This window comes from Synchiropus splendidus, chromosome 18, assembly GCF_027744825.2.
Source record: "Synchiropus splendidus isolate RoL2022-P1 chromosome 18, RoL_Sspl_1.0, whole genome shotgun sequence".
Taxonomy (NCBI): Eukaryota; Metazoa; Chordata; class Actinopteri; order Syngnathiformes; family Callionymidae; genus Synchiropus; species Synchiropus splendidus.
Genome location: NC_071351.1, coordinates 7,302,087 through 7,324,462, shown reverse-complemented (window position 1 = coordinate 7,324,462; position 22,376 = coordinate 7,302,087). Strand labels below are relative to the sequence as shown.

Sequence of the window (22,376 nt, the reverse complement as noted above, 5' to 3'; positions counted from 1 at the left end):
TGCTTTTGGTGTTTAGAGGCTAAATTGATGTGAGACTTGCCAAAGCAGATGCTCCAATGATACAGCAGGGTTCCAGCTGCGCTGTGTCGGGGGGTGCTCCCTACCTGCTCTGTATTCTCCACCAAAAACAACAATGGCAGGAGGCAAGATCTCGGAACGCTCAGCATCTCACACACATGATGATGTGACCCACGACTTCGGCTGTCACTCACATTATGGCCCCTCGCGCGATGTTAAGAGAACACAACTTAAAATGGTGGCATGAAAGATGCATGCTCCGTGGAAGGTCCGATATAACTGGAATACCAATGATCCACAGCTGAAAATCCCAAGCAGCAGATGCAGTAGATGGCAAACATCACGTGTCAAGGAAAAGTGCCTCTAGCAGGCAGAAACCTTAGGAGAACCAGACTGATGCAGGCAGTCCTGCTTTAACTGTCACTGCAGTTGAAGCTGTTGGCTGCAGCGATGCAGTATATCGTGATGGGACTCCAAAGAATATCACCTGGGATACCGGAATAAAATATTTGATTCAGCAATGTGAAACAAAAGCTGTTTTCCAACAACACAAAGGAGGCAACAGCCCAACTTTGGTGAGGACAATCGTGGATGGGTTACAATGGTAAAGGAAGGCACAAGGAAGGTTACATATTGAGAATTTCAAACTGTTAAATCCCGCTGATCAATACAAGATGGACTCTGATGGAGTGACAGCAACAGCATTTCGCAGTCCCCACTGCCAGAATCCAATCAAAAGAGAAAAGGTGATGACCATGGCAATGTGAAAGAGCGGCAGAGCCACGCAGCCGCCGGCATGAAAGTAAACTACACTGCAGCTTGGTGGAATAAGAGCAAAGATCCTTGAGCCATTCAGAGCTGTCAGGATTCAAGGCCGGCAGCCATCAGAGCCAGCGCTCTGGCACATTTCTGCCTCACTTTGCTCTCACTTGACGCACACTTTCATAGCTATTCTTGGACTTTGCTGCTCAGTCGTTTGGCTGGAAGCACAGGAGCATGCGCGGCTTTTAAGACAAGGATTGGTATTTGTCAGGGTTGGAGTGTGACACCGAGCCAAGTCATGAGTCTTACTCACCCAGGCTAAACAATAGTATCCACACTGCAGTCCCTATCAGCAGCACTTTGAAAGTGAAGGCAGAGTGGGCTCCACAAATGTAGAATGCAGCCCATACAACCTTTCCTGGGTATATTTAAACATCTGGCATAAGCTGCCTAATGCTATTAACTGCTCCTCCTGCCACAGTGCATCTGTGTTGGTGTGTGTGTGACACACATGCACTTGCTCCCTATGTGTTTGACTGGATTGTCTCCAGCTTCCTATTGTCGGAAGCTCACCCTCCCGCACTCCTGCCTGGTTGTCTCACCATCTTGCTCTCTGCCACTCAGCTTCGCTCCTTGGAGATGTACACAACCCATTTTTTGGGTTCCATTTTTCAAGTTGCCAGGTGGTTCTGGCCCAGACAGAGATTCTGCGACACTGGGAACACACTGCGCCATGTGGTCATCGCACAACTATTGATGCCGGAACCAACCGACAACACAATTTCACACCACAGAGGTTGTGGTCGGTAGACGTTTGTGAGCGCGACTCTTTCGCACTTACTCAAGTTATTGATCCAAGGATATAATAAAGGAGGTGTTGTGCTGCAGTCAGTGGTTGTTCCAAGTGTAGTTTGCTATCTTATATCCTGGCAACATAAACTCAATCAACACACATCGACCTCTGGTGAGATAGCACACTGTGCATGTCACACAGCAGGAGACACGGAGACGTGCAACCAGCTGGTACACTCTGGCTCTGTGGAATCAGAGCCAAAGTTGCACAGCTCAGCTTCCTTTACCTTCTGAGATAGACCAGTCAATGAGATTAAATTGTGCTGCAGGACTATTTAAATTCCTCTGGAATGGTACACAGTTATAGGATCAAGTGAGTCCCGTCATTTTGATGTTTGGCTAAAATAATACGCCACTTTGTCCAGTCGTCTGGTAAGTGTTGGGATGACCTTTAACCTTCGCTAGCCAAGATCATCAGTACTGACTTGTGTACGTTGCATCACTGCCGCCCGTACTTTGTTCTACAATTACAAGTGTTTGTATATATTTTTGACAGTATGGACGGTATTCACCGAGTCACTTCTAAACCAAACACATGCACAATAAATTGTGTGTAGCTAGGCTGCCACCTTCTGATGATGAGAGGACACGCAGGACAACAGAAGGATAACTGACCTGGAGATATGTCCCTTGTTGATGACATCACACTGGTGCCAAGTGAACACAGGACAGTGGAAGATTTAGAGGTAGCTACGTGTGTCACGGTCTGCACATTCATGGACAACATGGAGGAAGAAGAACGACAAAACATTTCAGCACCAATGGGTTCAGCTGTGGATGACCAGTAGAGGGTGATGATGAAGAGATGGCTGCATCAACCCAACATCTAGGCCATCGCTACTTGTTGAAACGACTGAGCCGACGGGCAAACACCCCAGCAGCTTCCTCCATCTCTGCAAACCCAGCGCAGGGTCTGACTGGAGTCAGTAGAAACATTCGTCCCAAGTCTGCTCACACGACACAATCCATGAGAACCAGAGCCACAGAGCTATTCAGTCAGACCCAACCCGAGGCACCCTGAAGCCCAGCACGCTGCTGCCGCTAAAAAACGTATGGCGGCGGGAAGACAGAAGACTTCTTCAAGTCTTCAGGTGCTTCAGCCAAGCCTCCTGATGAAACTTTGAACACCCCGTTTGAACTATTGAAGAGGCGCCGGCTTCACCGTCAGCTTTCAGGTTCTATTTTTACCTCTGCTGATCGATGTTACCTCCTCAGCTGTCTGAGGGCCACAACTAACCGAGACAGGGCCACCAATTAGGGAGTGACACTAACCTTTCTGTCTTTCCCTCCGCAGCAAGGTCTTATACACCAGAAAATGAGTCATAGCTTGGCTTAACCGTCGCAGGAATATCACATGCTTAGGTGAAAATGCCAAATTGCAGCTGGATGTTGAAGGGGAAACACTGCAACCTGAGAGAGGTTGTGCCTGTTACAGTGTGTTCTCCACAACACACCTTCACCCGGCGCTGAAGATTCACTGAATAATTCACAAGTTTTCATCCAATTTCTTTCAAAACTGGCCTCCTTTCTACGCATCATTCAAAGAGGTTCCAGCCGAAACATTCAACCTAAATTCTCCTTTATCTTCTGACAAACTCCAGAGGTCCTCACTGAGCGCTGACCCAGGGGCCTTGTGGTTCCTAACCTCTAAATAACCACAGCAAAGGCGGAGTCATGCGTAAGCGAAGGCATCAGGCACAGAGACGCTGAGTGAACATTCAGTGTAGCAACAACTAAACCGATCTGACAAGTGGGCTGTCAACGAGGAAAGGAAGAAAGTGCAAGTGCTTTTCCTTCATTCAGACATGAACATATGGTGACGCGCTTCGATTCAACAGTAAAACCATCAAGACCATGCAAATAGAACTGCCAGTTTCTTCGCTCAACAGCTCCGTCCCTCATTGACTTGATGAACTCGGAACCATTTTGATGTCTGAGCAGACACAAGTCCCGAAAGAATCCCCTGCAACACCAGTGAATTCACAAGGAGACGAGGCAGCGGAGCTGGCACCCATCTGCCGCCACGTTCTAAGAGGGATGCGCAAAAAAGGTGTTCTCATTTCAAACAAAGACAAAGACTTGCTTCATTTGACGCCAACTGTCGATCACCATTTCTTCAATGCAGTCCAGGACTGGCGATGGCAACTATCATTGACTATGAAAAGAGTGGCCGACAGGTTCATAAGTCAACAAGTTGTGATGCCATCGCTCTCTCCACAGGAAGCTGAGGCTAGGGGATCATCGCGACCAATTTACAAAGGACACATCAAAGGACACACACTGTTCACGCCAAATATTGAGAAATTGAAATTCATATATAAAGTTTCCAAACAACATCTTACTTTTTTCCCAATTCCTATCCACTACAACCAGAGATGTTGCGTACACATCATAAGCAGACTTGTTGACTCAACGTTACAGTGGTCGGTGACGAGTCATCAATCCAAACAGTGGTGAGTCGCAGCCCCATGGCATCCACTGCTAGAAACACTAGTGCAGTGGATGAAACAGTTAAACACATTCTTCATCCCAACTCTACTTTTCTTTAAACTGGGTTATTATTTTAAGATCTGTGAGATTGATTCCCTGGTCCTGTGGGGGCTGGGCGAGCGTGTGAATGAAGGCGAAGGAGCCCGCAGAGCCGAAAAAAAAGGAGTCCAAAATGATAGAATGAGGAAGAGCACAAGCGAACAGTCTCACGATTCCAGAGGTCATTAACAAGTGAGTCAAGGACGTCACGATTTGGCTCACACTGTTTCCTTCTGAGGTGAATCAGTCAGTGAAAACCACCCAAAATCAGGCGATACATTAGAATGTGACAAAAACATGACACGATCAGTCATTCACCCTCAAACGCAGTGCCATATGGACTCTGGGCACAGCTTCACTAATTCCAATGAGGGTGGGAACACAGTTCCCTGTGGGCTTATGGGCGCCAGCTGTGTCATGAAGACACGTTCACTTCACCCAAGTCCCACTGAGCCGCGGAGTTAGTGACATCGCTTCACATAGTACCTGAGAAGCTGCTGGAGTTCAGCTGCATGACCCTGCTCACCATAACCTCTGTGACCGTGCGCCATCTAGTGGCTAAACTCTGTAGTGCGCTATGTAAACACGAAGAGTTCTGAGGGCGTTTCAGGGCGTCGTAGTCACTGTACCACCAGAATAGACAGTGCCAGGCCCCAAACTGGCACATACCGAGATGGTGTATTCATTCATGAGAAATGTATTCTTCTCAAAACTCCATGACTTCTTCAAATACAGGTTTGAACATGTGTTTGAGCTGCAGTTTGGTAGGACTTCTCAGGCTTTCACTGCCAATGCAGTGCAGTGTAAACACTCCGCGCTATGAAGGCTTTGCTCCTGTCTATCACTCTAATCTCATGAGCTTTGAACAGGCCCAAACGAATGGTTTCGGGATGCTGCATTACAAATATGTCACCAGGTTCATGTCGTACTGGAACACCTGAAGGTGATGTAGCAACAAGACAAATTCAGGGACGACCCGGATTCTATCATGGATGTGCAAGTTCTCACAAGAGAGAGAGCAGCTCTGCTGACCAGAGAAGGAGAAGCTTGCCTCTCCTCCATCTGCTTCTGAGTCCATTTGACTCCCACTGAGAGTCACATGGCACTGCTCCGTGTGGGACACATGACCGCGGATGTCACATCTTGTTTCTGTTCAATTCCTTTCTGACCTGTGGCTGCATTTGGAGGAGACACAGTGGATCCTGGTCACAGGGGCTCCCTGGGTTCTGGTGAGGAGAGTGGAGAGTTTCCTTCGAGCACTCTGGTTTCCTCTCACTGTCCGGACACATTGCACACATTCAAGGGTGACTCAGAATAGTGTGTCTCCTGATGGTGTGGTTGAGGCCCTGTGCCTGTAGAATAGGAAACGGCAAGAAACAATGAACCAGTGAACAGGATATATTCACAATAAAAAGTAATATCTACCTGTGCTTCAAGTCAGAACATGAAGTTTGTTCTTAACTCGGCAGCATTTCTCACCAAAGGCTAATAATGAATTGTCTTATTGTATCTCCTCAACCAGGTGTAGTTTATCAAGATAAACGATTATTTATGGGGCTTTTAAGGGGTTTCAAGTGTTTTACCATGCATTTAAACAATGCCAAACTAAGCAAAGACGACGGGTTTTAGCTGAGTCGATTAAAAACACTAGCAACTAGGCTAAGTAGCCAACTAGCACGGTGACGTCAGAGGCAGAGGTGTGTCCGCGGTCACAACTCTCACTCGTTGTTACATCACACTCACCTGTATTTCCAGGTGAGCGATTGGCTGCGGGAGAAGGTGTGGCAGGTTTGGCAGGCTCCCGCCGCCTCTGTTCCTCCTGCAGCCTGAGACGGACGGCGGTTCGACTTTCCAGCTCCAGAAGCGGGATTGGCCGGTCAGTCTAAAACTCGGTGCCACTGCAAAACTGCGTGGCATCTTGTGTTTCTGGCGCGCGCATACTTCCGATCTGTTGTGGTGGATTAAATGTCAGCGAATAAATGATGTCTTCAGGGGTTCAGTTTATCGCCCTGCTCCAGTTTTGACTGCGTAAAGGTTAACGGTTTGTTAATCCTATTTGAATACTAGTATTTCATGTTAAAATATAAATCTACTTTCTGCATTTCAGAATGCTCAACTTGACTCTTCAGTGAGGTAATATTGGAAGTTTATTTAAAGTCGTGTTCATTGTTAATATTGTTATTTTGTTTTTGTATTTATTATAGCCTTTTTATTAATGTATTGTACAAAAATGCGTTTGTATTAACATAATAGCCTAGTTTTAGTTCCTTCCCGGTTAAATATTTGTATTTCATTTGGTTGATTTCCATCTCTGTATGTAACTGTGTTGCAGTTACATAAATGATTTTGTTAATAGATACATTAAAACTGTACATTTTAACAAATGTATTTTTAGAATGACTCATTCTGTGATCCGCTGCTGTAATATTTATATCATTTCCCTCAGAGACCAATGAGCTTCTCCATGTCGTCCTGCTTGTTTGGAGTGTATCGTTTCAGCTCCGAGACTCAGTCGGCAGATGAATCACTGGAAGCTGTTTGGCTTGTGCTTTGGCTGCTAACTGATATTGTGGCGAGCAGCGGAGGGGGCTCGCTGCACTGCAGGCTGATTGGAGTCCGATCTCTCCGGAGATCTGCGTAGCTATATATACAGCCCTGATCCACTCTCTCTGCTTGCCTTGCTCAGTGTCTCTCCGGGACTCTCAGGCTGCTTTTCCATCTCCGGCCTTCACATTGACGCGGAACCAAAACCCAGCCATCAAGAACCAGGAACCAAGCATGGCTCAGCATCAACAGATCAGGCAAGACCCCCTCAGACACTTCACATCACCATGGTTTTACTGCGCTGTGTGTCACTTTCAGGGCCAGTAGAATGGAAGCTGATGAAAGAGCTGCTGGTTACTATTACTAGTACTACGACTGTTGTTGTGTCCAGCTGTAATTTAGATTCATCTGTGACCTTGAGTTCCATGTTCTCCAAATGAACAAAAGTAGTATTTGTTTCTCGTGAGGGAACCCTTGAAATCACACTCAAGCAAGTTCCAGACTGACTGAAGATATGGTGTTCTTCTGTTAAGCGTGATGAGAAACCTTTCTCAGACAAATAGCAGTCGGTCGCTTCAAGTTCAAACAGAGTCCTCATTTTAGTAGAGTAGATTAGTGCACATTAGTTTGGACCTGGGGGCATCCGGTGAACAGAAAGCCAAAGCTCATTCATGTTTCAGACGTGCGAGTTGGAGCTTCCTCTCTGGACGCAGATCTGTGATCTGTCTGGAATTACCTTGACACGCTTAAATGGGAGCTCAGCTCAAAAGTCATGTATCGACGGTGAAAAGTGAAGTCACGTTTGAGGGTGACAAGTCATTTCAGTGTAGAAGCAAGCTCTCAAATGTTTCACTCGTCGTCACTCGGCGCTGTTTTTCACATTTTCTTCAAGATGTTTGGGGCACAAGCAGCCACAAGTGTCGGCCTTATCCTTGCATAATCTGCCCGACTGTTCTCACTCCACAGGTTATGTCATGCTCCATATGGCCCGACCTCTAAAATGTTTCGAAAGTGCACTGACTGACGTGCTGGCTCATCTCTGCGCAGCCTCCCAGCCAAACTGATCAACGGAGGCGTGGCCGGCATGGTAGGAGTCACCTGCGTGTTCCCGATTGACCTGGCGAAGACCCGCCTGCAGAACCAGCGCGGCGGGCAGCAGCTCTACAAAAACATGTGAGGAACAGTCCCGCGGCGCTCGGCTCACATTTCCATCTCCTCGATGGGTCTTCGATTAAGTCAACAATCGCTCCATTCATCAATCACCATCCAGATAAGTCACTCAGCGGAGAAACAAATGTGCAGTGCAGCATGTTTTGAAATCACTTACAAGGCGCCGAAGTTATGCGTTTGGACGGTCCACCAAAGCCTCTACTTTTACTGTCTGAACTGTGGAAGTGGGAGAGATGACAGACAGAACACCTTGGTGAGGTAGAGTGAGGAAGAGAGTCGGTCATTCAGCGTGAGGTGAAGAAGAGAGTGCAGCCAGGGTGGCGACGACTGTGGAGCAGCAGGAGTGAAGCTTGGTCGTCGAAGACAGCGAGGGAGTCATGAGCTCATGTGGAGAAGTTTGGAGGCAGAATATAATGTTTTTGAGGAGCAGAGAGAAGGCGAGGAGGACAACCAGATGTGAAGGTATGAGGAGAGGATGATAAGATAAGTAAGATGGAAGTGTGCACACAGTGAGTCCATTCTGCATTCTGGAATCCAAAACATCTTCATGTTCCTGGGACTGACGACTTCGCTATTTCCCTCCCAACTTTCACCTCAACACCGCAGAAGGTTCTAGCAATATGAAGCGAGAAGCTTGAAACCCCCTCCACTCTGTTTTCAGGATGGACTGCCTGGTCAAGACGGTTAAATCCGAGGGCTACTTTGGCATGTACAGAGGTACGGCTCTCACAACAAGCGGTGAGCAGGAAGTGACCGTTGCCTGTGGTGCCCAGGTGCTGCTGTGAATCTCACCCTGGTGACCCCGGAGAAGGCCATCAAACTGGCAGCCAACGACTTCTTCCGCCACCAGCTGAGCAGAGACGGGTGAGCGGCGCTGCAGCGCGGCCTCAGGTGCTCTGCCAGTGGTGCTGAACTTGTCACATCCCTCTGCTCCCAGTGGAAAGCTGACAGTCTCCAAGGAGATGCTTGCAGGTTGCCTCGCCGGGATGTGCCAGGTCTCCATCACGACACCCATGGAGATGCTGAAGATTCAGCTCCAGGACGCCGGCAGGCTGGGTAAGCTCTTCCACGCTGGGAGGAGGAGGAGGACGGAAGTGTGTGACCGGCGCGTGTGCTCCGTCAGCTGCCCAGCAGAGGCTGATGCCCAGCGTGGTCAGCGCTCTGAAGATGGGCGGGACCAGCGCCCTGCTCAGCCGCTCCTACAACGCCAGCCCCGCCCCCGTGGTCAGGAAGGTGTCTGCCACACAAATTGCCTCTGAGCTGCTGAGGACCAAAGGAGTGACGGGACTGTACCGGGGACTCGGGGCCACGTTAATGAGGTGAGACCCCAGTGTTGGAAAGTCCTCCCTGACTCACCGCCATGTTGTTTCCGCAGGGACATCCCCTTCTCTGTCGTCTACTTCCCTCTCTTTGCCCACATTCACCAGCTGGGCCAGCCTTCGCCGGGGGTCACCACCGTGCCTTTCTACTGGTCCTTCCTGTCCGGACTGACCGCCGGATGTGTCGCTGCTGTGGCTGTGAGCCCTTGTGACGGTCAGTCAAACCTGAACGGCAGCGTGGTTGACCATCGTCTGGCACTCGCAACCAACCTCCTCCCCTGCTTCGGAGTTCTGGGTTGGGTCGCCACTTGGCTTGACTGAAATGGAGTCGACTTTTTCGGATCAATATTTGTCAGCGCCTGAGAACTCACAGTGAGCAGAGGAACAAGAGCTGGTGTCAGAGGCGAGGAAACAAAGCAGCTGTGTGTAAACATGAGGTTGACAGGAAGTGGAGGAGTGTTTTAGTGATGACACTCAGGACTTAGTTCCATCTGATGTCTGCAGAAAGTCCTCCAACTTCTGAGCCCAGTTTAAGCTTTTTAAAAGACACGTCGTGCAGGTCCAATCTCAAATCTCACACACTCTTTTGCATCAAAACGTAGTGTCATTGACTTAAAGTGAGCAAAATGGCTGCATGTTCCACGTGACCAGAATGATCAGCTTCAGCTGTTCATGAAACAAAAGTGACTCACAAGTCTTCTCCTCTTCTCCTGCAGTGGTCAAGACGAGGCTACAGTCCATAAGAAAAGGAACCAACGAGGAAACCTACAATGGAATCGTGGACTGCATCAGGTGAGGTACTCTTCAGAGGGCGTGGCTTTCAGAACATGACAACCACCTTTTCCGCCCAACTGCAGGAAGATCCTGCGGAAGGAGGGCCCCGGAGCGTTCCTCAAAGGTGCAGGCTGTCGAGCACTGGTCATCGCTCCTCTCTTCGGTATCGCCCAGGTTGTCTACTTCGTCGGAGTTGGCGAGTTCGTGCTGGGCTGCACCCCCTACAGCATGTACTCCTCCTGAACGGGTCACTCCCCTGTCCAACTGCACCGGCAGCTTGTGTACGTCACTTCCTGTGAGACGAAAACCATTAAAGCCTGAAAGGGACCAGAGAGATGCCGTTCTTATTTCAAAGAGGTTTTAATATTGTTCATCTTTGCAAGACCATCAGAGCACTGTTGTGTTTGGTTGTTCTGCGCTGGAGCCGTCAAGCATCGACCTGCTACTAAGTAAGAGGATCACACGGAGGACAAGAGCAGCTTCACTGCAGGATCAAACGGAAGAAGAGGAAAGTCCTCCTGGCATATCCGATGAGAGGCTCGGTCATCCACAGCTTCGGCCTCCTCACCAAGAGATCATCTGCTGGACTGAATGGAGGAGAACCTGCTCTTCGTCTCAAACTTGGTCTCATCTCTTCAGCAGAAGAGACCTCGCTTCCTGGCTCCCTCTACTTCGTTCATAGCGGAGGCCCTGGACCATAAGCCCAGCAAAAGTGAGACACCAACATAGGAACACCATGACCCAGCGGAGTCACAGCAGGTTGGGTTAGGTTCCTGACTCTTCATGAGTCAGTCTGTAATGGCTCTCACACCGCAGGCCTCCAAAGTCACTGGCTCACCCTCAGACACTTCCTCTGGGTGAATGTTTTTGCTCACTCTTCACAGCCACTTTCCCCTCCATCCTGTTGGTTCAAGAACAACATTGTAAATGTGTGGTGAATAAATCTTTGTCACCGGTGTTGTGTTGTTTGTGGAGGAAGTCCCCTCGGGTGCAACTGTGCCTCAGGTGGAGCAGCTGAAGCGCCCATGCTGCAGGGGCAACTCGGGTGAAACTCGACCCTGGGAAGCCTCCTGCCTGCATCAAGCACATAACTGTGCACTGCCGAAGGTTCAGCTGTCCGCTCCGCTCAAAGCCCAGGGATTTGGATCCTTGACAGCAGTTGCATCATATGGAGTTCTTAAGAGACGAGCAGTCATTCAAGAGTATTTACCCTCATTGTCACGCTGCAGGTTAGCGACACACAGTCACCGTCACAACGCACTGGGATTTGAACCATCACCCGGCTGCCCATTAAACAGTGCAAACTCAAAGATGAGCCGCGAGGGCCGGCTGTGTTTTGTTCTAAGGAAGAGAGCTGGAACATATTGGTCTCCTATAGAGGGTTTTCACGGCGCGTCCTCACTGCGTCATCCAACCCGGACGCCGCCATGTTAGAGATACTCTTTGTAAGCACCCCCATATGCTGCGAATGGAGTGCGATGGAAAAAGACAAAAGAAAACAGAAAGGCTAGTCGAAGTGAGTTGGGAGTGACAGGACATACAGAGAGGGACTTAATGAACACAAAAATGTGTGACACTAAACTCAACGAAAGTTGAGCTTCACTGGTGGTGCAGACCTGTGATCCGGACAGTCTGCCGTCGTCTATACACCGCCAAGGACCTGAAATGTCTCCGCAGTTTGGAGGCGTACAACCAGATGGTGTGCGGATGGGGCAGGAAACTGTTATACCAAGTCATCGACGACATTTGCACCTTATATGAGAATGTGACGTATTTAAATATTTTGACATTTGTGTGCTATTTTTGTTTGTGCTCAAGTATTTTTTTGTGTGTTTGTGAGATAGCTTTTTAAAGGAACGTTCTGAAAGCTGTGTGTTGGCATCAATAAATATGTTCTGATAAAGGTTCTGCCAGTTTTGCCAGGAAGGTCCTGGTTCAGCTTCGCTAACCACAAGCGCCTCCTTTCTTGTGACAACTTCTGGCATTATTCTCCTTGATTTGTAATAACTTTTGAAAGTTGATAAAATTCCATATGTTTTTCACAATCGGAACGATTCGTACGATCCAAAACACGACCCTAATTCACCATTTTTTCAAGGAAAAGAATTGCCTTCAGTACCGCTCTGTGCTGAGCAGTGACTATCTCCAACATGGCGGCTCTCCAACCCTCTATTAGTTTCCTATTGGAGCCGAGGGTTAGAACTGTGTTGGTGCAGCAAGATGACAGTTGTCCACACACGCACCCTGCCAACTATGGCAACTGCCCGAGGACAAAATAAACTTCTCCACAATTGAGAAGGAACATCCGGTCACGTGTCCTGCACCAGTTAAAACAAGTACAAACTGCATGTTTTGACTCCATTTTATACAGAACACGACTCATATTAGTCCACTATGATTACAAAACCAACGTGCGCGCTTAAACACGTTTTCAAATGGCCAAAGAGCGAAACATGACAACAGACGAACTATACAACATACAGGACACAACTTGAACAATTCCTACGCAGTGAACGTTTAGACATCTTAGCTTTGCAAGACACAGAACACGACCGGGCCCTTACCTGTCCCATAACGATGTGTGGAGGAGCTATGACTTTGTGACAAAATGGTCATGAATTTACTTTACGTTTTGAAAGGTTGCGCGTTCCATCTTCTTCGTGCGTGTAATGTTATAGGAAGTCCGTAGCGCTGCTGCCATCTGCTGTGCGATTGCGCTCACTGCACTATTCGGACAGTAAAGGATCAAGTCTCCTCCCCCTGGCTGACTTAAGTCAACAGCAAGCCACTTGAGATTCAAACACTTTATTCAAACAGCTACAGGATATTCCTGAGGAGTCTGGAATGGTGGTCAAAATAAATAAGCACACAGTCAACTATGAAAGGCCAGAGGGCGTAAACAGTGGGAGCTTATGGCGACGGCAGGGTTCCAACAGTCAACACAAGGCTGTGTCTTCTCGACTGAACCGCTGGAATAAATACCGGTACAAGAATGAAGACGAGCAAAAGGTGTTTACTCGACTCAGCAAATGGAGCTTTCAAGTACACGACAGCCACGTCATGGCATGCAAGAGCGGCCGCCACACGCTTCACCAGCAGTGAGTCAGTTTGCAAACGCTTCCAATGCGTGGCGTCGATCCGGGGGAACACAAAGTGAGGAGCCGGCCGTGGGCCACTGGCTTCTGAACGGGACCTTAAAGGAACACACTTGGCGATAAAAGCGCAGGGTAAACTCGTACTTTTGTTCGGACGTCAGCTTGTCAGAAAAGGCACGTGACTGTTTTGGCCCTTGGCTGCGTGGCCCCTCCAGGCCATGACTTCCATCTACACAGCTTCTTTGAAACTATTCAGAGACAATCAACCACAAGGGCAACTACAACACACATATTTACAAACGGAAGTGCTCGGACTAAAGAACGACCTCACAGCTCAACGTGTCGGACCAAAGCTCAACACTCCACTGCGAACCCACCAATCACAACCCCTGGCTTATTTTTGGATAAGTACGCTCTCAAATAGCAAAAGGTGTGTGTTGGGTTTCCCACAGCCCGGGGGTCAGTGTCACGGCTGTGTGAAAGACTCTTGACGCAGCAGTGAAAGTATCTGGGTTACAATCCACAGCCAAACACCTACGAGGGGGCACAGTTTTGGGGGCTATAAATAGTTGAGGATGTTATGAAATGTACAGTAAAATACAGAGGGAGAAAAGGACATCAGGGCCTCGGCAGACGGAGGGTGGACACGTGAGCTGAGCTGAGTCTTCTTCAGGGCGCAGCTTAGATGACCTCCCGGCTGTTTCTTATGGCGCAGCAGAGGACCATGCTGAAGATCATCCCGATGATCTGTCGAGAGAAACGCTGGTGAGGACGAGCCGACCAGGTTGGGTGGTCGTCCTGGACGGGACTCACCATCACCCCGGCGATGCCGATGCCCACGTAGCCGATGATGTAGAGCTTGTTGTTGAAGAAGTCCTTGATGGCGCTCTCGCAGTCCTGCAGGGAGACGGGCAGTGTCAACACACCAAAGTGAAGTCCAAAACACCTCTCACCTTGGAACCCGGTTCTGGTTCAGGGCAGGAGCTGGCCAGAGTCCCACAGCAGTTGAGCTGAAAGTACAAATCATGAGTGCTTTTTACAGCTCAAACCCTTGCATCATTGTTGTTATTATTATTAGTAGTAGTAATACTATTTACTATGATAAAGATTACACTCATTTTGGCAATTTTCCGCTGCTTTGGATCAATAAACGCAGTAAATGGGCAGAGCATCATATCCGGTCATGTGACCAGGCAGAAAACGTATTAAATTATATAAAACACAACAATTATAAATCATCCTTCATGTGTCTATGGTGCCAAAATGTGGACATTTGGATTTTTTTAATTTCAACTCAGCTGCCTCTTCTTCACTCTCACGTGAACGCCGTAGCTCTCTACTGCCATCTGCTGACAGTGTCTTCTCATTACACGAGGAATATTTAGCAATCTAGAGGTTTGTTATATAACATTTCTAACATCATTGAGACATAATTACAAAACCGATCTACTAAAAAAAGTATTTTCAATGTTCTTTTTAATTAGTCGGAAGAACAGTTGAGATATATATATATATATATATATATATATATATATATATATATATATATATATATATATATATATATATATATATATATATATTTGATCCCTGAAAAAGGGAACAGGAATCGTTCCAATAAAAAGGCTCAGAGGCTAAAATAAAATAAAATACAAGGTGGAAATAAATCTGAGCGACTTAAGGAACAAAAGAAGGAAGTTGATATTGATCAAAGACTCATGATTTACTCTCTGTCTCCTGGTTTACTCCAGGTGTATGTGTCATAGAGTAGAGACAATGAAGCGTCACTCACAACTCGCTGGTAGGTGAGGATCAGCGTGCTGTTGTTGTTGTCGTTGTACGTGGTGGAATAAAAGTTCTGAACGTCCTCGATGATCTGCAACAGCGAAGCGTTGACAGTCAGATCAACATCACGCCTGGAAATGTTTCATGAGCGCACCTTGTCTTTGTTTAAGAAGCCAAAGACCCCGGCGGCCACTTCAGCTCCGAAGATGATCAGCAGACAAGTGAAGAACTGACAAGGAGAGGCTCGATGTTAGAGGTGTTTTTGGTGCTGGTTAGACGTGAACATGGGTTCTGTTTTGTGACACTCACTGAGCCCAGCAGACACTGCGACTCTCGGACGGCTCCACAGCAGCCGAAGAAACCCACCAACATCACCAGGCTGCCGGCGCCGATCAGGATGTAGACACCTGCAGGAGCCAAGGAGACAGACGTGTGTGTATAAGTACAAGTGTACAACATGTGTGGAGACCTCCTGCACCCACAGGACCTGCTGGCAGAAGGTCACAACAAAGCAAGTGCACACACACGCACAGCAGTCCTTCCTAAGCAACAGTGTTTTCTGTCACGAAATACAACTCCTTTGTTGCGTCATCAACTGAATGTAGTTCTAAATCCGGGCTCTAGATGGAGGCAGAGATTGAAGGATGAGGTCCATTTCAGAGCCTCTTTTCTTAAGGAGAACATCACATCACCTGAACATCACATCCTGGTCTGCAGGGAGCAAACAGATGCCGTCGTGACTGAGGTCTGAAGACGACATGCCACACCACTTCAGAACAAATGACTTGTTTTTTGTTTTGATTGGACCGCTGACATACTTAGGGATGTGTCCACTGTGATTTTGTTTTGCCTCCCTTGAGAGCTTGTCGCTACGGCGACCAGTCAAAACAACCTCGGCGGCTCTCAGCTGTCTGCAGGGACGTCTCTCACTGTCAGATTCATGTGGAACAAACACTCAGAGGACCTGACAGAGGCCACCTGCCCCGCGAACTGGTCCCAACAAAGAGGTTTAAAAAGTGTTTTTTAAATGAGACAAAAAATATGGAACAATGAAATAAAAAATGTTTAATAATAAAGAAAAAACGGTTGAAGCGTGAGAGAGCTTCTGGACTCACCGATGAAGAATGTGTCTGGTGCTTTGTCACCAGTGAGCAGCAACACGGTTTCTGGGTCGAAGCGGAGCCACAGTCCCACCGCCAGAACAAAAGAGCCCATCAGCTGCGGAGAGAGGAGGCCATGATGAACACGGCTGCCTTTTACACTAGTTTTCCGTTCAGACTGTAAAATCTGTGGCGCTGAAAACAGCAGCTGTTGTTTGGTCGTTTATGGCATTTATATGAAAGTGCATATTTCCATGACCTTCCCTGTGTTTTCCCCTGCAGAACCAAAGAAACGATGACATGAACTTTCCAGAGCGCCTCCACGCTGGCATCCCAATAACAGTCCTCATCAGGCCTCACTCCCTCACGTGCGTCCACATTCATTGTGAGCCTCTCAGACTAATGAATTCCTCTCTGAAAAGCGAAAAAAAAAAACCGCTGTCTGTGTCCGGCAGTGGGGAGGAGGTGACCTGCCGCGTGGCAGGAGACGTGGCTCCAACAGCTTCCACAGAACCCTTCGCTGTGCTCGGAAATGTGGCTCTTCAGATGAAGGTTCTGAGAGCATCAAAAGGGCAGCTTTTCCACGACGATGGCAGCTTCACGGCAGAAGAGCATCTCCCACCAGGAACAAGTGAGTCAGACTCCTTCTGCCGAGAGGTGGTCACCACCAGGATGAGAGACATGTTCAGCAATTTGCAGACAACTAAGTCGCGAAATCACTTCTTACTTGTGACACGAATATGGACAGGAGCAGAAGCGTCTTTGGAAAGCTCATGAGTCAAGTTTAAGTTCTGTGGAGCTGCATCTTCATGAGCTCATGGTAATGATGCCGTCTACCTCGGACTCCTCTTTTCCACTGCTCAGCGTCAGAAGGTGCTGTGCTCCAGGATGAGGACGGGAGCAAAGGGTGTGAAGTTGGACTGAGGCGGTCAGTCGGAGGTGGCAGATATGAAGGAAATGATGAAAGCTACCACTGCTACCAACATCCAACACCTCGAAGAACAAAAACGGAGAGGAAGATTTCACCATGTGACGGACATGTCTGACTGCAAGGACCGCGGCTCCTCCATTTTCAGAGGCAGGAAGCATTGGAACAGACATGAGTTTAAAAGCTTCCACTGGCATCTGCGGGCACACGGGAAAGTCCAGGTCAATTCTTGAGGCCAGCAGCTGAGACCGCCATTTCCATTTGGACTCCCTGTGTGCACTTGACACGAGACTTTATGTCCAATGAAAGGCCACTTAGAAACACAACCGCACATTCTGAACGCGTCTCAGATTGGTAACGCGACAGGAAATAGAACCAAAGTGGGTTCATTTATCTGAACTGAAGCCTCCCTCCTCTGTCACAACACCCAGATCACGCTAAGTGGACTCTGACCATCCCAGAGGTCCCATTAAGCCCCTCACTACTTACAGCCCCCCTGCTTCTTTGTCTGCCATCATTATCTTCCCTGACACCAGACACACCCCACCCGTCTCCATCCCCCCGACTCACCTCCCGCTCTTCTTAACCCCTCCCCAGCCTCACCCACAGGACAAAGACCCAACTGTCTCTGTGGGACTCCACGCAGCAACACACAATGGAAGGAAAAACACACAAACAAGTCACAGAAGGAAGAGAGACGTAGCTGTCCATGAATCATTTTTATCACGACTAAACTGGCGCTGACACTTTCCTGAGGCCTTTTAATGGAGTCGGACCTACTTTATTGCTGCTGTTAAACCTGCGTCGAGGGGCTTCCCGTGCAAAACCACGGCCCGGACCTGAGGTTCACTTGTTGTAAATAGAGGGGGTTCCACAAATATGGGTGTTGACGGCAGATGTTTGGGAAGAGGGGCGCTGGGATGAGGGAAAGTGGAAATAATCCCATTGTCGTCTGCTCCGTGACGAGAGCGCGGGGGCGAGCGTCTTGTAAACTTGTTATTGCTTCAGCAGGAGAACGAAGACACACACTCTGACGGTTCCTCAGACGCAGCGGCGAGCACCTCGGTCAAGCTTTTAGAACGGGCTCATTACGGGACGGGACAGCCGCACATTAGCTGCAGCACTTTTTCCATTATCTGGATGGAATGTCACCGCTGCCACTCCCTCTGTCTTCCCATCCATCGCGACCGCAAACCTTCAAGGCCTCCACAGTTGTTACTTAGGCTCCTCACTGTCCAGCTCCACCTGACTTTCTCCATCACTGAGGACCGTTCGTTCGCTCCTATTTTTCCACTGTATTTTATTGGTTAAACATCCATGTTAAACAGAGAGGCCTGTGGTGGAGGTGTCTGGTGTCCACAGGCAACCTGACACTTCCGCCTCACTGGAGAGTTGAAAGAGTGTGTGTGCTGAGAGCCCGACGTGGCAGAAGGAGCCGCTCATGAGGGGCACATGGCTGAGTGGGCGGGGGCTCATCGGCGGAAGTGAGCAGTCTTGGGTCCGATGGAGCTTCTCTGAAGTGGCTTTGCTGCGCGTGAGAGCGTGAGCGTTGCAGATGATGCCATTGTTTCCCATCCAATACTCACAGAGCACCTGCCGTGCAGCGTAAATATTGACATGAAAGTCTTTGGATGAAGCCTGTGTTCCTCATGAATCTGCCACCGCACACACGCCTCACTCGTGGTCAGTGTTCAGTGACCTCAAGCGGGTCCCCCTCGGGTGATGGAGTTTGGATTCTTGTCATATGGGATTCCCCCACGTCAACTGGAGGTCCAAACACATGCTGCACCGCCCTGCTTCTAGCTTGCACTCTCACCAACTGGAGCTGACGTAACCAGCAGCAGATCAGTCAATTCTGAGTCCACCTTTTCTGAAGATGAGGACCAGCCTCCCCGTTTCATCTTCCTCTCCTCTTCAGCTCACATCCGCGGAGACGCTGGCACTCTGCAGCCATGACAACACCTCTGTTTGTGACACGGATGAAACGTCCCGCCACTGATCCAGTTTCCATCTTTATCTGGGTCAACTGTCCGTATTTCGCCATGTGACGAGCCCACGCACACAAACATCCCTCACAATCCAGCAGTGACCTTTTCTCTCCCGTCACTGCTGGATGCACCCGTCCTGGATGCGGGTCCCACTTCTCAGACTGAAGTCATGCTATTGTCCTGCTGTCACAATGGCTCCGTTCTCGCGGGCCTGGGAAATCTCCCTCCACAGACACACAAAGGACCGTGCCCCCTCGGAGTAGAGGCGGCTCGCTCCTAAATAAGCAGCCAGGTTATCCAGGGGCCTGAAGGTGCACGTGTGAGGCATGTGGGCCGGACACACACCTTTCACGCACACATGTCCGGGGCGGCTCTTGATGCTGCCTTCGAGGACTGAGGAGTGTTGCTTTGGAAACGTCTCCACCGACCCTTACGACCCCGACAGTTTTCACCTTGCTTCTCTCTTCTTCTATGCAGTTATTTAGAGGAACCAAGTGCTGCAGTACCGAGCTATCCACACACGTTCATTGGCCACAAAGTGCTTTCTCAGGGTGGATGTTTGGGTCGTCCTCACAAGCCTCTGTTTATTCTCATTGTCGTAAACTATGTCAACAAAGTCGAGCCTTGCACAAGCAAAGCTGTCTTGGATGGAAGTTCGACCCACCAGTGCTCACTCACTCAGTCTTTGGTCCAACACATTCCACACCATCTTACAAGAAAATTACTAAAGAGTATGTGATACAAAGTCCTTTTTAAAGATACAAAGGCAAGCACAATGCTCTCTGCTATCTCTTAACAGAAAAGCAAGGAGGCTCAGTCATTTGTGTTGCCGTTTCAAATTCAGCACTTTTAGATGATATTAGTGTAAAAAAATGTATATTTCTTTAGAAAGTTGGGTGAGAACATTTTCCTCCTTTGATGTTTGGAGGTACTAGCACTACTTTTTCTTGACGTTCCGGCACGTCAAACAGAATAGTCGTCATTCGGAGCCGAGCAAACGCCACTCACGCTTCACTTTATCGCAGAAATAAACGAAGCAACACAAACAACTCCATGTCGTTTTAAAAATGTCCTGTCAACAGAATGATAAACCTCTTAGAATAGTGGCATCGTGGGATGTGGACTAAGAACCTCTATTTTGGTGAATGAATGGAAGAGGCGACGCGCTGAACAGTGTTTTCCACGCTGTCGCTCCATCTCCCGCTTTTCATTCAGCCTTCCGTTCAAAAACACGCTCCAGTGAGGAAACAGGGCGTCTGTTTTCCTCTGTGGAAAATGTGATTTGAAGCCCCGCGTCACCCTTTCGTTGCCACGCGCGGTTCCCGCAGAAGGACGGCGGGGTGAGGGCGACAGGGGTCGCGCTCAACACCCAGACAGAACAAGTGGGTGTGAAAGTGGCGCACTTGCTCGGATCCACTCACCCAGAAGATGAAGTTGAAGACGAACAGAAGGTACTTCACGCATTTCATTCCTCCTTCCACTTTCCCCATCTCGGCCAGGCTGCGTCGGCGTCCGCTCTCTCGCGACGATAATCACGGTCCACAAACACTCCGGGTCTCCCTCCCTCCCCGTCTGGCTGATACCCACGGGCGCGCGCGCGCGCACGCCCCTCACCGCAGGATCCGCTTAGACTCTTTTCCAGACCGCCCCCTGAGGAGGAGGGGGCGGGACCACACGACAACGTCTCGCCTAGCCAGGCGCTAGTTCGAATCCAGCTTGAGGCTCGAAACATTGCGTTTCCTCTGGGCACTCAGATTTCCTCCCACCGCCAGAATGTAACGTCAAATATGTTTTATTCAACACTGATTCTCGATTGTCACAGTCATTTATGATGATTTTGCTTTTCATTTTCAGTTGTTTTCATTGAAGAAGAAACGGTTTAACAAAGAATGAAGCTTAACAGTTGCAAAAAATGGTATGTTAAACGTCATCCTGAAACAGGCAGTGATGCGGTCGCTGTATCGGACCGTCGTGGTGAAGAGGGAGCTGAGTCACAAGACGAAGCACTCCATTTACCGATCGATCTACATTCCCACCCTCACCTATGGTCACGAGCTTTGGGTCATGACCGAAAGGATGAGATGGCGGATACAAGCGGCTGAGATGAGTTTCCTCCGCAGGGTGGCTGGGCGCACCCTTAGAGATAGGGTGAGGAGTTCGGTCATCTGGGAGGAGCTCAGGGTGGAGCCGCTGCTCCTCCACATCCAGAGGAACCAGATGAGGTGGCTCGGGCATCTGATCCGGATGCCCCCTGGACGCCTCCCTGGGGAGGTGTTCCGGGCATGTTCTACCGGGAGGAGACCCCGGGGAAGACCCAGGACTCGCTGGAGAGATGATGTCTCCGGTCTGGCCTGGGAACGCCTCGGTATCCCCCGGGAAGAGCTGGAGGAGGTTTGTGCGAATCAGGAAGTTTGGGCTTCCTCGCTCCGAATGCTGCCTCCGCGACCCGACTCTGGATAAGCGGCAGAAGAAGGAAGGAAGGAGAAGGACTATCGCGAATTACTACATTTCCTGAACAAAGCTCTTTCGTTTTAAGTATGAAGAATATTAAGACGACTACCATTTTTATTTATACTTGATGATTTTGAACTGGATGGTTTTGAGGTTCGATTGTGTGCTCACATGTACGTGTGTCAAGTACTTCAGAATCAGAATCAGAATCAAATTTATTGCCATGGTCAGTGGGGAGCCCACTTGTGCAATGGGCAAAAGGATTGTTGAGAAACTTGTGAGGGTCACGTGGCGTTTCTGCAGTTGACAACATCCTCTCAACTTGAAGCTCAAACCCTGGACAGCGACAAGAGGCAGAGAGTGCGGCTGTTGTGGATAGGAATGCTGCTGCTGCGGCTGTGATCAATGGTGGTGTGAATCCAACCCACATATATGGAGGATTCTCAGGGCCTCTATTTATACATTCGATTCCAGATATGCGACCAGTCGTCACGGCTTGGACGGCATCCAGGAGAGAGACCGAATTAGAAGCCATGAGTGGAGAGAAGTCAGCAGGAATGTGGATCGAGTATGAGCAACATTTTGATGGTGAACAAAGACTGTGACGGGTCATGAACTTTCAACTGGACTCGTCCTGATATTTTCCAGTGTCAAGCCACATCATGAACGCGTCAGTTATTGGTGCAAAAACATCCTCTCGCTGTGGTTTAAGTTTGTTGCCTTATTATATGGTAATATATTATATTATATCAATAGGAAAACTGCCATTCGAATATTCAATAACTTTATAAAAAACAAATATAAACACAAATATCCATCCAATACTCGAATGAAAATGTCACTCAATAACAAAGTCCAACATCAAAAATAGTAACCAACTCGTCCATGAATAAGCCCAACAAAGCTTGAGTCGTGGCTTGGGGCCTTTGCTCCTAAGAGGTCATTGGAGAATAGAAATAAAAAGGTACCTGGCTGAAGTTCTCAGAGGAGGTTTTCACAAAGGTCTTCAAGATATCCGGGTCAGAGTCAACCTGACTCACGTCTGTCCTCGGCAGAACTCC

The 22,376-nt window shown here is 48.8% G+C and overlaps 3 protein-coding genes across 11 annotated transcripts in view; 1 reads left to right on the top strand and 2 right to left on the bottom strand.

The window, feature by feature from the left end:
• Positions 1-6,849, bottom strand: part of camkvl (CaM kinase-like vesicle-associated, like) — a 36,400-nt gene extending 29,551 nt beyond the window's left edge. The window contains exons 1-2 of one of the 2 annotated variants that reach the window (XM_053848364.1): positions 5,905-6,849; positions 5,331-5,513 (exon numbers count right to left, since the gene is read on the bottom strand). The gene's annotated coding sequence lies outside the window, so the exon portion shown is untranslated. Of the gene's footprint in view, positions 1-5,330; positions 5,514-5,586; positions 5,793-5,904 lie in introns of those variants that run through there. The other variant, XM_053848363.1, reaches the window with a different exon arrangement.
• Positions 5,918-10,914, top strand: LOC128749120 (mitochondrial glutamate carrier 1-like). 4 transcript variants are annotated; one of them, XM_053848382.1, is made up of 11 exons: positions 5,924-6,037; positions 6,269-6,294; positions 6,848-6,962; positions 7,753-7,878; positions 8,537-8,592; positions 8,649-8,739; positions 8,813-8,931; positions 8,999-9,194; positions 9,251-9,408; positions 9,911-9,986; positions 10,052-10,914. In XM_053848382.1, exons 3-11 carry the CDS (start codon positions 6,940-6,942, stop codon positions 10,209-10,211), a joined length of 1,005 nt encoding a protein of 334 aa, XP_053704357.1. In that variant the 5' UTR covers positions 5,924-6,037; positions 6,269-6,294; positions 6,848-6,939; the 3' UTR covers positions 10,212-10,914. The 4 variants fall into 4 exon arrangements, with proteins under 4 accessions (XP_053704360.1, XP_053704357.1, XP_053704358.1 ...); XM_053848383.1 differs by lacking the exon at positions 5,924-6,037 and adding an exon at positions 6,070-6,202; XM_053848384.1 differs by lacking the exon at positions 5,924-6,037 and adding an exon at positions 6,090-6,195.
• Positions 6,980-20,435, bottom strand: LOC128749121 (tetraspanin-2-like). Of its 5 annotated transcripts, XR_008412900.1 has the most exons (10): positions 20,286-20,435; positions 15,964-16,066; positions 15,158-15,255; positions 15,003-15,077; positions 14,856-14,939; positions 14,017-14,073; positions 13,877-13,960; positions 12,533-13,810; positions 10,807-10,869; positions 6,980-10,261 (listed from the first exon to the last, which is right to left on the bottom strand). XR_008412900.1 is itself a non-coding variant. In XM_053848387.1 (8 exons), exons 1-8 carry the CDS (start codon positions 20,352-20,354, stop codon positions 13,745-13,747), a joined length of 636 nt encoding a protein of 211 aa, XP_053704362.1. In that variant the 5' UTR covers positions 20,355-20,435; the 3' UTR covers positions 6,980-13,744. The 5 variants fall into 5 exon arrangements, 1 of the variants encoding a protein (XP_053704362.1); XR_008412897.1 differs by having other exon boundaries at positions 6,980-9,553; positions 9,887-13,810; XR_008412899.1 differs by having other exon boundaries at positions 10,807-13,810.
• Positions 20,436-22,376: the final 1,941 nt, after the last annotated feature.

Bases quoted from the DNA above. Each gene is read 5' to 3' on its own strand.
- LOC128749120 (XM_053848385.1), top strand. From the start codon at position 6,940: ATGGCTCAGCATCAACAGATCAG. The intron at 8,932-8,998 runs GTAAGCTCTTCC...GTGCTCCGTCAG, and splicing joins CCAGGACGCCGGCAGGCTGG to CTGCCCAGCAGAGGCTGATG. The intron at 9,987-10,051 runs GTGAGGTACTCT...GCCCAACTGCAG, and splicing joins GGAATCGTGGACTGCATCAG to GAAGATCCTGCGGAAGGAGG.
- LOC128749121 (XM_053848387.1), bottom strand. From the start codon at position 20,354: ATGGGGAAAGTGGAAGGAGGAATGAAATGCGTGAAGTACCTTCTGTTC. The intron at 15,078-15,157 runs GTGAGTGTCACA...TCTCCTTGTCAG, and splicing joins CGCAGTGTCTGCTGGGCTCA to TTCTTCACTTGTCTGCTGAT. The intron at 13,811-13,876 runs GTGAGTCCCGTC...TTCTCTCGACAG, and splicing joins TCGGCATCGCCGGGGTGATG to ATCATCGGGATGATCTTCAG.